Here is a 14,607-nt window from a genome sequence, read left to right as displayed (position 1 = left end):
GTTATCCAGCAATTTATCTTGATGACCTATCCTCTTGTCGAGGCCTCTTCCTAGGCCATCTGACGTCACATTAGTCAAATGGCCTAGGCGTAGCTCAGCCCCATTAAAGTGAATGGGGCTGAGCTGCAATACTAAGCATAACCACAGAAAAATTTACATCACATTGCTTGGAAAGCTGCCAGACCTCTGGGAAATACTCTTTAAAATGGTTTCTCTGGTAATAATGCCATTTTACCAAATGCCAGCAGCCAGCGCCATTAGGCGGGAATTCCAGTCCCTACATGGTTTTCTTCCAGTGCATGGTCACATGCTCTGCTGCAGCCAATTACTGGCTTCAGAGTGACATACTGCTTGCGACCACGACACTGCTGAAACCAGTCATTGGCTGCAGCCGAGCAAGTGATCTTGACCATGCAGCACTGGAAAAAACACTGTGGGGACAAGAAGATGGAGACTCCAGTGGCAGCAGAGGACTGGAGTGGCGGGGAGCAGTTAAGTATGAATCCTTAGTTTAGTAGGGCAGGCTGCAAGCACATGGTAAAATTTCATTATTACAAAAGAACGCCTTTAAGACCCCCAAAACATATTATGGTATTGCTGGAAAGAGAAGAGTCTAGAGTCTGATTTAGAAGGTGTTGGCCCTACTCCATCTTTTTTTTTTTTATTAAGATTAAGCGATAACTACACCTACTGCATGTATATCTAAAAAAAATAAAAATAAAAAATGCCTGCTCTCAGGCCCACATTAGTTAATGAACGTGTGCCCCTTTTTGGAGCATTTTACTCCCAAATTTGTTGTGGGACACATTAGCCATTTACACCAAAGATTTGTCATTTGTCCAAGCAAGTCGGTTTGTAAAAGTGGGCATGGCTTCCGGCTTAGTTAGGATTTAGACACATTTAAAAAGGGGTTATCTGGATTCAGAGCCCAGACAACCATAATTTCCCCCAGACAGCCCCCCTGATGTTCGCATCGGAGCATTTCAAGCTGGATCGCGCAGGGCAAGGGATCTTTTACTTACAATAACAAACTGCCTGCCGGAGACTTCAGCCCAGCAGTGTGTTCGGCGACGTCACCAGTTCTGATAGGAAGGCTTTACTGCTGCCCTAGCTGTTTAACAGGCTAGGACAGCGCTAAAGCCCGCCCATCAGTGCCAGTGACATCACCGAAACGCCAGAAAAACACCTTTTCCCTGCTCGATTCAGCACAGGGCAAAGGAGAGCATCGAAGAATCAAATGAATCCAGACAACCCCTTTAAGAACTGCAAACTTTTAAAATTATTTTTTTAATGAAAGTTCACTCTGGTAGATAGGTAGTGTAAAAATTTCTGAAACATATATAAGGCCGAGTTGACATCAGCGTTCAGCCTTTCCGTTCTCCTGCTCGGTTATAGCAGCAGGAGAATCGCAAAGGCAGATTTGGCACATAATTGAGCCAAACTGTGCCTACGGACCCATAGACTATAGTTCAGAGGAAGAATTTTGAAGCGGAGACAAAAGTTGTGCATGCAGGACGTTTGGCTCAGTTATGTGCCGAATCAGTCCTTTCCGTTCTACTCCTATAACGGAGCAGGAGAATGGAAAAGCGGAACGCTGATGTGATTAACTTTACTTTGTGCAATATTTTGATTAATTTGTTGGACAACCCCTTTAAATAGGCAAGCCATTTTGTGCTGTATCCACGATGGCACTGTCCATCTGTTATGAGCCCACCCTACCTACCTCACTTGCCACAATGTATAATAATTTTTTTCTGACCAATGTTCTATGAGAATCTAGCACAGAGGTCTGAGATAATGCTGGTACAATGAACACCAGATAGGGGGTATGATTCCAGAGAATACTGCATAAAAAAAATGGATATTAACAACAACAATGCTAATAACAATAATTAAGTTGTAGACCTGCAGGGTGGCTGCCAAACACGGCTTGGTATTTACTCTTTGTCCATTAATTACCATAAAAATAAATGCAGATTTAGGCAATGTTCACACAATGCAGCTTTAGTTCCTGTTGAAATAACAGTTGGTAAGCTTAGTTATTGAAAGTGATATTCTGCATTACCTGGCCAAATTAATATTTAAACATGGCTGTAAAGATGCCCCATTATTCTCTTCTGAAGCACTTCCAAAAACAGAAAGTGTAACCTTGTGCATCGCCCCATAGAAATGCTGAACATCATTTGGTCTCTGAGGCAGATCATACACTAAAGAAAAAAAATACAAGACTCAGAATCTGCTTCAACATTCCCCATCTACACAGATACAAATACAAACAAAGTTGATAATACATGATTACTCATTGCAAAGATGAATCAATATTTCGGGGTTGAAATTAAAGTGGCTGCCTCTAGAGACTGATTGCACACAAGAATACGACAATGTCCAATCGGCAGGTGTCAAACCGTTGTCTTCTCTGCACAGCTTTCTCCATGGGGGCTGCATGGCTGGTCATGATGGGGCTAGAGAGATCAGACCGATGGCATGCAAGTACCCAAGGTCTCTCCAGGGAAAACCCCTATAAAGTTGATGCCCAGTTTTTACATATTGATCACTTACCTTCTGGACATGTCATCAATATCAGATCAGTGAGGCTCTGTCACCCCCACAGGTCAGATGAATGGGGGCAGAGCTGCAGTACTCCAGCAAGGCCACTGCACCGTTAAAACAGGTGGTCAAATAAGGTTTTGGATGAAAAATTTCCCAAAAAAGGTATAAAACATGGCTTTGTGTCTCCTTTACCAAAAGCTACAAAATCAGGATGAATATGGGTCCTCATGGTGGCAGACGCATGTTTTGTATAAGGCTACATTTATAGGGATGTGTGTGTGTGGTCTGTGAGACAGCCACATTTCCAAGATGGCCCAAGTCAGCCAAACTCACTTCATCATGAACCAAGTTCCAGCCCAGACACATGAACCACAGTAGGGTTGGAACGCTCAGCACCCTAGATCACCAAGATGCAGTAGGTTCGGCTCACATGAACCCCTGTTGGTTCGGGAAATGTGGCCGTCGAACGTAAAGAATTTCACGGACTGCACATAGCCATGGTAAGTTGGGGGAGGAGGGGGCTAGAAATACAAAAACTAGCTGTATCAATATTTCTGTTACACAGAAAACATTTGCCTTACCTTCAGACACAAGATGCTCACCGCGAAACTCCTCATCAAATCTTACATTTTTTAACTTTGTATTCTCTGCCATGTATTTTTGGACAGACTCCGGCTTGTACTGCAGTGATCTGTTGTAAAATTAACTGGTGTTAAAAGGAACAGGGTACTGGAATACTATTAACAATTGATCAACCTCAACTGCTCTAGATCATGCAGTAAAGTTATTGCTTGTATACGATACAGAATATACCAATTATTTTATGATGCATTTGAAAATAACACCCAAGTTGATGAATACATTGTAATGAAAATGTGTGTGATGTGGGAGTAAAACCAGGAAACCCTACTAGAAAGAATTCCTCTGTTATTGAAGAGTCTATGGCAATCAGCTCATTAGCGCAGGTCAGGTCTGGCAGCTATAGCCTGTGGTGATCAGCTGTTATCAAGGGGTTAAAGTTACAGATAGCCATACGCTGTTAAAGGGATTTTACTATATATACTTTTTTCTCTTTTCTTTATTCTCTGGATAGGTCATCAGTTTCTGATCGGAGAGGATCCAACACCCGGGACCCCGCTAATCAGCTGTTTGAGTAGGCACTGGCACTTGCAGTGGTGCCACGGCTTTCTCTCACATCACAGAGCCCAGCGCTGTACATTGTATAGCAGCTGTGCTTAATATCACAACTCAGCCCCATTCACTTCAATGGTGCTGAGCTGTGCCAAAGCCATGTGACCCGAACGTGGTGTCAAATGGCCTAGGCCAGGGATGGGCATACTGCGGCTCTCCAGCTGTTGTAAAACTACAACTCCCAGTATGCCCAGTCTGCCTACAGCTATCAGCAGGGCATGATGAGATTTGTAGTTTTACAACAGCTGGAGAGCCGCAGTTTGCTCATCACTGGCCTAGACAAAGCTGTGAGAAGGCCACTGCACTACTGAGAGCGCCAGTCCATTCGCCAGCAGTCGATTGGCGGGGTTCCGGGTGTTGGCCCCCCACTGAACAGATACTGATGACCTATCCAGAGGTCAGACAACCCCTTTAGATGACCATGTAACCATAGACCTAATACATGAATGTCGTCCTCTAGACAACCCCTTTCATATTCAGTGTGTTTATGTTGAATCAGGGCACGTTAGAGGAAGAAAGATGTTCTGAGGTTGTAGTTGCACAATGGGCACTTTGTCACATAACACTTAGTATTTATGAGACATTACTGTTAGTCAGGCCCTGTAACAAATTTTACATACAGTGCGGCCCATAATTATTGATACCACAGGCACATTTTGACTCAGTTACTTTTATTCAACCATCAAGTAATTTTTTGACGGGAAATGACATAGGTGTCTCCCAAAAGATAATAAGACGATGTACAAGAGGCATTATTGTGGGGGGAAAAACATTTCTCAGCTTGTATTTACATTTGAGCAAAAAATACAAGATGTTCCGCACTGTGGAAAATCTCAGAGGATGTGGTCGGAAGCCAAAAGGCGACACCTGTGCTGGCCAGGGGGATAGTTAGAGAGATGAAAAAGAATCCAAGGATCACCAACAAGGCCATCCTGGTGAATCTGGGCTCTGCTGGTGGCAATGTCTCAAGGCAGACAATCCAATGGACACTGCACAATGCAGACCAAGGAGGACGCCATTCTCCAGATAAGGCACACAAAAGCTCCCTTGGCCTTTGCAAAAGCTCATGTGGACAAAGAAGACGACTTCTGGTCTTCTGTGTTATGGTCAGATGAAACTAAAATTGAATTGTTTGGTCACAATGATGTTTTCTTCATTTGGCATAAAAAAAAAAAGGAGAAGCCTTCAACCCAAAGAACACCATCCCCACTGTCAAACATGGTGGTGGGAACCTAATGCTTTGGGGGTGTTTTTCAGCCAATGGACCAGGGAACCTAATCACAGTAAACGGCCCCATGAAAAAAGAGCAATACATAAGGATTCTCAACGACAACATCAAGCAGGCTGCAGAGAAACTTGGCCTTGGGCACCAGTGGACATTTCAGCAGGACAATGACCCAAAACACACAGCCCAAGTGGTGAAGAAATGGTTAGCAGACAACAACATTAACGTTTTGGAGTGGCCGAGCCAGAGTCCAGACTTGAATCCAATTGAGAATCTGTGGAGGGAGCTAAAGATCAGGGTGATGGCAAGAAGACCCCAGAACCTGAAAGAGTTGGAGCTCATTGCTAAAGATTAATGGGCAAAAATACCTGTTGAGACCTGCAAAAAGCTGGTCTGCAATTATAGGAAGCGTTTGATTGCTGTAATAGCCAATAAAGGCTTTTCTATTGATTATTGAGAAGGGTATGAATAATTTTTGACTGGACACTTTTTGCTCAAATGTAAATAAAAGCTTGTACATCGTCTTATTATCTTTTGGGAGACACCTATGTCATTTCCAGTCGAATAATTACTTGCTGGTCGAAAAAAAATAAGTAAAAATTTGCCAGAGGTTTGAATAATTATGGGTAGCACTGTACATATTGTAGAAATATCCTGCTATATTATAAAAACCTTACCTGCGAAACTGCTGCCTGGAGACTTCATCACCACAGAAAAAACATACGGTGCATAAAAGCGGCGTGCTAGATTGGAGACCCTCCTCTAGGTCTGCACCATTGTAAGTAATGGTAACCATCTATGCCAAAAAACAAAACAAAATTGCGATCTGAAAATTATGAAAATCATAGCTAACAGTGAAGGGGAGAAAAAAGGAGATTTTTGTATAACTTACCAGTAAAATCTCTTTCTCGCTCTTCATTGGGGGACACAGAGACCTTGGGTATAGCTATGTCCTCTAGGAGGCGTTGACACTAGATAAAGCTGTTAGCTCCTCCCCTGGCAGCTATACCCCCTCCAGCCTGGAGAGAGAGCTTCAGTTTGTGAGAAGCAGTAGGAGAAGCAAGCTAAGAAAAAACACGGAACACCAACCATGGCAAAAGACCCAACGGGCTCAAACCATCAACTGCCACAACCGTGACCAAACAATAATACTGGGTGGGTGCTGTGTCCCCCAATGAAGAGCGAGAAAGAGATTTTACTGGTAAGTTATACAAAAATCTCCTTTTCTCGCCCATATTCATTGGGGGACACAGAGACCTTGGGACGTCCAAGAGCAGTCCGCAAGGGGGGGGAAAGAAACACAGACCCATGGAGCCAGCGCCCCTGCAGGCAACAGAGAACTGCTGCCTGCAAGACCAAGCTTCCAGAGGCGGTGCCCGCCGATGCATAAGTATGCACCTGACAAATAATTGTGAATGAGCGGAGGAGGGCAGTAGCCGCCCCGCACTACTGCACGGCTGAACCTTGAACCATCCGAGCCCAAGAGCGCTAACCCCTCTGGTGAAAGGAGCCGCAACACTGAAGGGTGGAACCTTGCCCCGGGGACAGAAGTTCAAAAAAAAATAAAAAATGCAGACGTGCAATTAACACCCTGGAGGCCGCCAATGTTATGCGAGGACCCTCCGGAAGACAAAACCAAGGCGAGCACGGACGCCGGAAGGAACTGGAGGCTGACAAACAGTCAGAGCCCTGACAAGGCCAAATGACCCAACTCCTGTTCCTTAGGGTGGGAAGGGGAGGTACGTAGTGATGGAAGGCCAGATTCTTCATTGAGATGAAAATCAGAGACCACCGTCGGGAGAAAGGAAGAACGGCCCCAGGGAAGCTCCTACCCCTGGCAGAACCAGGACAGGTTCAAGGGGAGAATTCCGGAGTGCTAAAAAGACCAAGGTCTGATCCCAGGCGGTAAAAGGAGGACGGCATGGAGGAACCGTACGGCTATTCCCTGTAGGAAGGAATTGAGGACCCCGGGTGGGTCAGAGGACGCTGGAAGGCCACACAGTGTCGAACCTATCCAGCCAAGAACCAAAGCCCAAGCAAAAAAAAACCCGATCCACCCCTGCTAAGGAGAAGCGCTCCACGGAAACGGAAGTGGTCCACCAATGTCCCCCCGAGCCGACCAGGTTTGACGGGAGACCGAGAAGCTGCCTGAATGAGGCATGTCCAACCGCAAGCCAGGAATCAATACATTGGATAGTCAAAGGTAGTGACGATATGAGAACCATTGATGGAAGAACTCCGTTAGCGACCGTGTAGCAAAACTGTTCGACGGAAGCAAACAACCAAACCAAGATTAGAGAGAAAAACTTCTGCCTCAAGGAGGAAGAAGAGAAGGGGTGTCCCGTTCCAGGAACCAAACTCCATCAACAGACGCGACAGCACCCCCCGCACATCCTGGCGTGGGGAGTCTCATAGTCTAGTCACGGAATGCGCAGCGAAAAGTCATGACTACATCGGACAGACATGCCGACACCAGTCAAGTATCGAGAGGTAGTGGTACACACCGGTAGCGCGCCCAGGACCAACGGTAGGAGTCACCTGTAGAAGGAGGAATACAGGAACGTCACAGGCCAACAGTCGGTCCAGAACGAGACCGAAAGAAAAAGAAAAAAACACAGAACCAAAAACCCTGCATCACATAGATGAGGGGGAGTAGCAACAGAGGAACCACCAAGGTTTGCGGAATGGCCGTGAACCCCGAGCCAGAGAAGGAAGAACGGAAAGAGAAAGGGGGAAGGGGGAAGCCCGTTTCCCATCCGAGACCAGCAGTATACAGAAGTAGCCACCGGATGAAAGCAGGGATGCCATACTCCGCCAAAAGAGGAGCCTATGCAGCGTACGCCACCGAATACGGAGACAGAAGAATCCGTCAACTGACGAAGGAGCCGTACAGGAGGAGCCAGATTACGCAATGGCTACCACAGGACCCCCATACCGTAGAGGAATCCGGTAGAAGCCACGGTACCATACAGCCCCAGGGAAGGAGAGCTAACTTTAAAACGCTCCACCCGGGAAGGGCGCTGAACAGGAACAACTGCCCAGCAAGCGTCAGGGTAGAACCCCTACCTGTTAGAATGCCCCACTGTAGCGACTGCGAACGCTAGTACCCGCACAGGCTGAACAGGCTGCAAAACTAAACCAGAGTGCCAACCCAAACACTTCCCACATCAGGAATGGTGGAAGAGAGTAAGGAGTCAGTGTAACACTTGGCCCTGTTGGCACGTAAACCATATATGTGCAATGGTGTACGCACCACTACTGATGCGGACAATACCGTTACTGACTGGGACAATGGAAACCCATAGAGATGGGAGTCTCCAGGACACAAGTGGTTTTGGGCAGGAGTTATAATCCTGCCCAAACCCAGCTCCAAAGGAACACAATGAGGAATAGCCACCGTATGTACTGGCGGAACTCATATAGTACTAGAGTAAGCGTACCGAGCACCGTCAAGTACCGACTGTCGCCACGCCCCCAATGAAATAAGCGCAGGCACCTAGAGCCGTGGCGCAGTTGAATTGCAGAATCTGAAGATGTACAGATACTCCCCCCCCGCTAGTGATCACTAGCGAAAGAGAGTAAGGCAAGTAGTAAGCACAATGACGCGCAACACTCCGCCTAAGGAAGGATAGTGCGACAGCCGGACCGTATCCAAACTGGCGCCACAGGCAGACACCCCACCAGGAAGGGGGGTTAATACCCACGGTGAAAACTAGTGCATATGGCAATCCTGTACCTTATGGGAGAGCAATTAGCACCCGAGAAAGGAGGTAATGGATACAGTACCCCTTGTAACCAGTGAGAATGGAAACACTCCACCAATGGAAGGAGCTAATGAATACGGCAGGTACAGAACCCAGTGGAGGTACAATTCCGCCACCTACAGAAGGGGGAATGCACTGAAAATAGTGTTATTGTACCTAGTCCACCTATGGCAGGGGACAAAGTATAAAGGTGAAAACCGGATCGTAGTAGTGCAATTACACCGGCTAAGGAAGGGGGTAATGCCCACGACGAGTGCTGCTGGCCACCGTAGACGCAACCTAAGGAGATTGATTCGGATTCACGTCAAGGCCCGAATCAGTGATTCTCCTCACCCCCCCTCCCTTGGGCGGACCCACTCCCGTGAGAGAGGGTGCACCTGAGCGTGACCCTGGGAGGAAGGAAGGGTGAGTGGAGATATCGAGGAGAAGACGACCTGCTGTGGTCCGCTTGCGAGCAGGTATACGCATTAGAAAATCGCCCCTAGCAGTCGCGGACTGCGCAGTTGGGGCTTATCAACCAAACTACCTGGGGGTGGATTGGGAACAGAGGTCCTGTATACAAAGGGAACCTGCGGAGAATTATCAACCCAACAACCCTAGAGGGTGGATTGGGAATTTCCAGGTTTTTTCCCCCACTGGAATCGCGCAGGTGGGGAATTATCAACCAAACGACCCCATGGGGTGGATTGGGAATTCCAGAGGTTCTCCACAGTATGGCTCAGGTAGATGAATATCGACCAAACGGCCCCGAAGGACGGATTGGGATCCCGCAGAGATCCTTAACTGAATTGCGCAGGTGGAGAATTACGGGAATACTTCAGCTGTCCTCCTGTGAGTTGCGAAGGTGGAGAGTTATCAACCAAACGACCCCGGAGGGTGGCATGGGAATTCCAGAGGTTCTCCGCTGTATTGAGCAGGCGGAGAATTATCAACCAAACAACCCCGGAGGGTGGATTGGGAATTGCGGAGGCTCTCCGCTGTATTGAACAGGTGGAGAACTACCAACCAAACGACCCCGGAGGGTGGAATGGGAATCCAGAGGTTCTCCACTGTATTGAGCCGGTGGAGAATTATCAACCAAACGACCCCGGAGGGTGAATTGGGAATTACGGAGGCTCTCCACTGTATTGAACAGGTGGAGAATTATCAACCAAACGACCCCGGAGGGTGGAATGGGAGTTCCAGAGGCTCTCCGCTGTATTGAACAGGTGGAGAATTATGACCAATGACCCCGGAGGGTGGATTGGTAATTGCAGCGGTCCTCAACTGCATTGCACCGGTGGAAAAGAATCAACCAAGCTTCCCCTGAGGGTGGGTTGGGAACTGTCAGAGGTCCTCCACTGGTCCACGCAGGTGGAGGATTATCAACCAAACGGCCCAGAGGGCGGAGTGGGAAACTACGGTAAGAGAGGTCGTCACATGTCCGGGGCAGGACACGGGCCCATTTTCGTGCCGCACAGTCAGAGTGGACATGACTGAGTGGAGTAGGGCCTGAATGGAGGCAGACATTTATTTCCAGCTTCATTTAATTTTTTTTTTTTTTACTTTTTAAAAACTGGTCTGCCTAGCCTCAAGTGGATAAGAGGCAGGAAGGAGTTAACAGTGCAATAAGCAATTTTTCTAGGCCATCCAACCCCTGATAATCCGGAGCTGGCCCAACAGAAGTGGCTGGCCGGAAAGGGTTAACCAATAACGACATTAGGTCCAGGGGCGGTGCTGATGGGGGCGGGGCAGCGGCAGCTAGGCGGGAATTATTCGCGCCGGTCCGCCACCCTCCCCCTCTGAGTCGCGGCCTAGCAGGTCGCGAAACCAGGGCCTAAAGTTCCGATGCACAGCCACCCCGGACCCTCCCCCTCTGTACTGAAGTCAGCCGGAGGGTGGAGGGACCCGGAGCGGAGCGCGACACACATCCCGCCTGAGAAGCCGCACCGCGGCCGGGATGACAACAGGGGAAGGAAGCCTATAGGCCCCAAGAGAAGCCGGGGCCTAAATTTGCAGCGGCGCCCGGAGGACCGGGATGCTCACCCCGCGGCCGAAATCGTGACAGCCGGAGGTCCATGTTAAGTAAGTGCCCCGCGGCGCGAGACAACCGCAAGTTGTCAGATGTCCGCGAACGGCCAGGGGCATTAACCCTTTCGGAGCTGCGTGCTTGACGCCTGCTCCCGAAAGTAAAATGAAGGATACTGCAGCAAGTGGACGCCTGCTCCCGAGACGGACTGGGCTCCAGTCTTTTGCCGGAGGTGCCCCGGGAAAAAGATACATTAACCCTCTAAGAGCCGGAAGCAGTCGGCCTAGAGGGCAAGTGAGAGGGGGACCGCGTGTCGCATGGCGCCCGCCGGATTAAACCCCTGCTCTCTTTCAGGGGTCTTGCCATAGTTGAGTAAAGCCCCCTGGCCGTTAACCATAGGGTGACCCAGACTTTCAAAGATGGAGGGAGGGGCAAGGTGTCTTCATACTCACCTAGTCCCATGTACTCACCTCTCTCATCCTCTTCTCTTCACCCTCCCTAAGTGGACCTCAAGGTCACCTTCTCCAGCAGGGTCACCTCCTCAGCAGCTGGCACCGGAGTGGCAGGCGTCTGGTATGGCGGGAGGGTCTTCTCTTTGGCGGACCTAGGTGACCCCTTGGCTGGCGGGATGCAGGGGAGCGAGGCTGCCCTGGTCCACTTTGTCTTCTGTGGGGGAGGCAGCAGTGCGGAATCGGCACTGGCGCAACTCGACCCCGGGAGAACAGGGAGGCGAGGCGACCACTGTTGTCCCATCTGAAAAGGAAGGAAAAAAATAAAATCTTCAGGAGATCCCTGCAGAGCAGGGAGGTCTTGCCTCCTATTGACACTAGAAAAAACTGAAGCTCTCTCTCCAGGCTGGAGGGGGTATAGCTGCCAGGGGAGGAGCTAACAGCTTTATCTAGTGTCAACGCCTCCTAGAGGACATAGCTATACCCAAGGTCTCTGTGTCCCCCAATGAATATGGGCGAGAAATATAAATGTATAATTTTTGTATGATACTACCAGCTATATATGAAGCATAATATAGCGCTAAAGAAATGCCATCAAAAGTCAAAACATCCATCTGCGGAAAAACTTACCTCCTGGGTGCCTTCTTTCAATATAAACTTTTCAGGTGTGACTGAACAGGAGCTGGAATCCATTAGTAGACCTTTCTGTACATTTGCAAAGCATACTGCTTTAACATACGCGGCTCTGGAACCAGTGTTCCGAATTGAAATCTTGCCCCTGCTCACACGATCTGGCATCACTCCGCTTAGAGTTATCATGTAGCTGTCTGAAAGCTTTTTAACTCCTTCAAGTATGACATTACTTGTCCCACCATAACCAGACAGGGGGATCTAGGGAAAGAGAAAGAAAAATTATGATTTAAAGAGCATCTGTCAACATGATCAAACCAATTAAACCAGGCCTATTGCCTAGTAGGGTTGATCATGCTGATTAAAACGACACTTTACTTATGTTTGTAGCTTGCAGCATTCTCGAGATGTCAGCTTGTTTATTATGCAAATTAGCTAGTTTGAGCACCAAGGGGCAGGGCACAAGCCTTGGAGCACTGCTACTGTTATGCCCACCCCCATCTTTGCCCCCCCCCCATCCCTGTGATTGACAGGGCTAGAGTACATATCATCTTCATCAGCCCTCCTCCCAAAAACATGCAGTTATAGAACCAGAAAACATTTACTCATGTTGGTGACAGAGCGGTCTTATAAATGGAACCACTAATAATGCCAAATTAATCATTGGAGTCTGTGTTCTCGCAATATCATGCATTCCATTAGGAATGCTTAATTTGTTAATGTCCTGCAGATTAAATGCGGTCCTAGTACTCATTGGTGGCACTGGAGCATCTGGACAAGGAAGGGAGCGCTGTGGAGGAGGACATACTCACTTCACAACCCTCCCAGCAGTTCTGCTCTTCTTCCGTCAGCTTCCCAAGCAGGGCAGATTCAGACTGCGCATGCGCTGGTTTCAAAGACAGAAGAGCGCAGCTGCTGGGAGGTTCTGCTCTCCCAATATGCCTGGTTTAATAAGGTTGATCACACTGAAAACCAGTAACGCTACTCCCTCAACACTTACTGTAAACTTAATTCCTGGCTGTGAAGATTTGATGCCAGATTGCTTGATCTCCAGCTTAGCCAACATACAACCTACATGTGTAGGGGAAAACATCAGCAGAACAGAAGAGTCTTCTTTGGGGCGAATTGTGAGTTCACGATTGTTAGTCAAACGTTCCTCTGGACCAAACGAACTTTGCAACTGTAAAATTTAATAGATTGATTAAAATATTTTCCTACATGGCAAAAGCACGGCTTAAAAGGGATTCTGTCACCAGGTTTGGGGCTATAGAGATACGGACATGCACGGCTAGATCGCCGCTAGCATGTCCGCAATATATGTGTCCTATAGGGCTGTGTGGTTTTAATTTCTTTAAAAAAGGATTTTATAGATATGTAAATGAGTGTTAAATGTGTCCAAGGGGCTGTACTAACCTTACTTGTGCCCAGCCACGCCCGCCTGTGAAGGAGCCCAGCACCGCCTATGTCTCCTCCATTCATCAACTATAGAAAGCCGCGAGCTCACGCATGCGCAGTTCTTTCCCTGAGGCTGATGCCAGCAGAGGGAAGGAACACTATACCGGCACTGCGCATGCGCGAGCTCGCCCATCGCGAGATTACGGCCATCTATAGTTGATGAAAGGAGGAGACAACTATAATGCTGGGTTCACACCTGAGCGTTCTGAAAGGAGCGCTCTGTATGCGCGATTGTATCGGCGTTTGCAATCACGCATACAGAGACAAGCGAACGCCCATTGTCGTGCGTTCCCGAAAGTCTATGTACGGGAACGCGCGACAAGACGCCCCAAAGAAGCTCATGTACTTCTTGGGGCGTCGGGCGTTTTACAGCGCGATCGTACGCGCTGTAAAACGCCCAGGTGAGAACCATTCCCATAGGGAATCATTGGTTTCTCCTTGTTGAGCGTTTTACAGCGCGTAGGAATGCGCTGTAAAACGCTCAGGTGTGAACCCAGCCTAATTGTTTTGTTGTTGACAACCCCATGTTGGCCTTGTTTGCATTGGTCTATTACACAGACGATGCAAAGGGTATGAGGTGGGGGCAGACAAAACTGCAGAACATCCCTGTTTACAAAATGAGAGGTTTTGCCAATTATCACGCATCTTTCATCCAGATGAAAGTCAGCCCACAAAGGAGCATTATCAGGAAGGTTTGCGATCCTTTAACACCTTTTCAGTCAAGCTGTTGACAAATTATACAGTCAATTAAAAATACCTGAAAGCAATCTTGATCTTGACCTCTTATTAAAAGGCGCAGATGCTGACTTGAAATTGTTGACGGGTTCCTTAGCGTTAACTTCTGCTGTCTAAGTGATATGAAGTGAATGGGGGAAAAAAAAAAAAAGATTAATTCCTTGGTCACATGACACATACTAATAACCCAAAATTTTGCAATGGTAAAATCAATTTAAAAGCCATAATTTATGCATCACTGGGCTTCATGCCCAGTGTAACCAATGACACACTCCGTAAACTCAGGAAAACCGAAAGCTGGAATCTGACTGGTTGTTACAGAATGACTTTCTAAGAACACTGTACTTGTAAGTATAGTCAATGCAGGCATAACGAAAACGGCCGGCAAAAAAAGGAACTTAAGGAGAGAAGGAGCATATGTAACCATGGTTTATTCTATACAAGTAAACTGTTAGCACAAGGGTCCATTCACACGTCCGTGTTTCGCGGATCACACATCGCTGACACTTTCATAGAAAATGCTAATTGCGGACAAGAATAGGAAATGTTCTATTTTTTTGTGGAACGGAAGTGCGGATCTGCAAATGCACATAGCACATT

At 47.8% G+C, this 14,607-nt stretch overlaps 1 protein-coding gene across 1 annotated transcript in view; it reads right to left on the bottom strand.

The window, feature by feature from the left end:
- Positions 1-14,607, bottom strand: part of CEP192 (centrosomal protein 192) — a 175,616-nt gene that overhangs the window by 34,254 nt on the left and 126,755 nt on the right. The window contains 6 exon segments of the mRNA XM_044292847.1: positions 2,066-2,207; positions 3,132-3,241; positions 5,644-5,762; positions 11,818-12,078; positions 12,818-12,997; positions 14,030-14,120. Of these exon segments, the coding sequence (XP_044148782.1) occupies positions 2,066-2,207; positions 3,132-3,241; positions 5,644-5,762; positions 11,818-12,078; positions 12,818-12,997; positions 14,030-14,120 (903 nt within the window).

This window comes from Bufo gargarizans, chromosome 5 (assembly GCF_014858855.1).
Source record: "Bufo gargarizans isolate SCDJY-AF-19 chromosome 5, ASM1485885v1, whole genome shotgun sequence".
Lineage (NCBI taxonomy): Eukaryota > Metazoa > Chordata > Amphibia > Anura > Bufonidae > Bufo > Bufo gargarizans.
The sequence above is the reverse complement of the archived record's forward strand: the minus strand, read 5'-3'. Positions and strand labels throughout refer to the sequence as shown.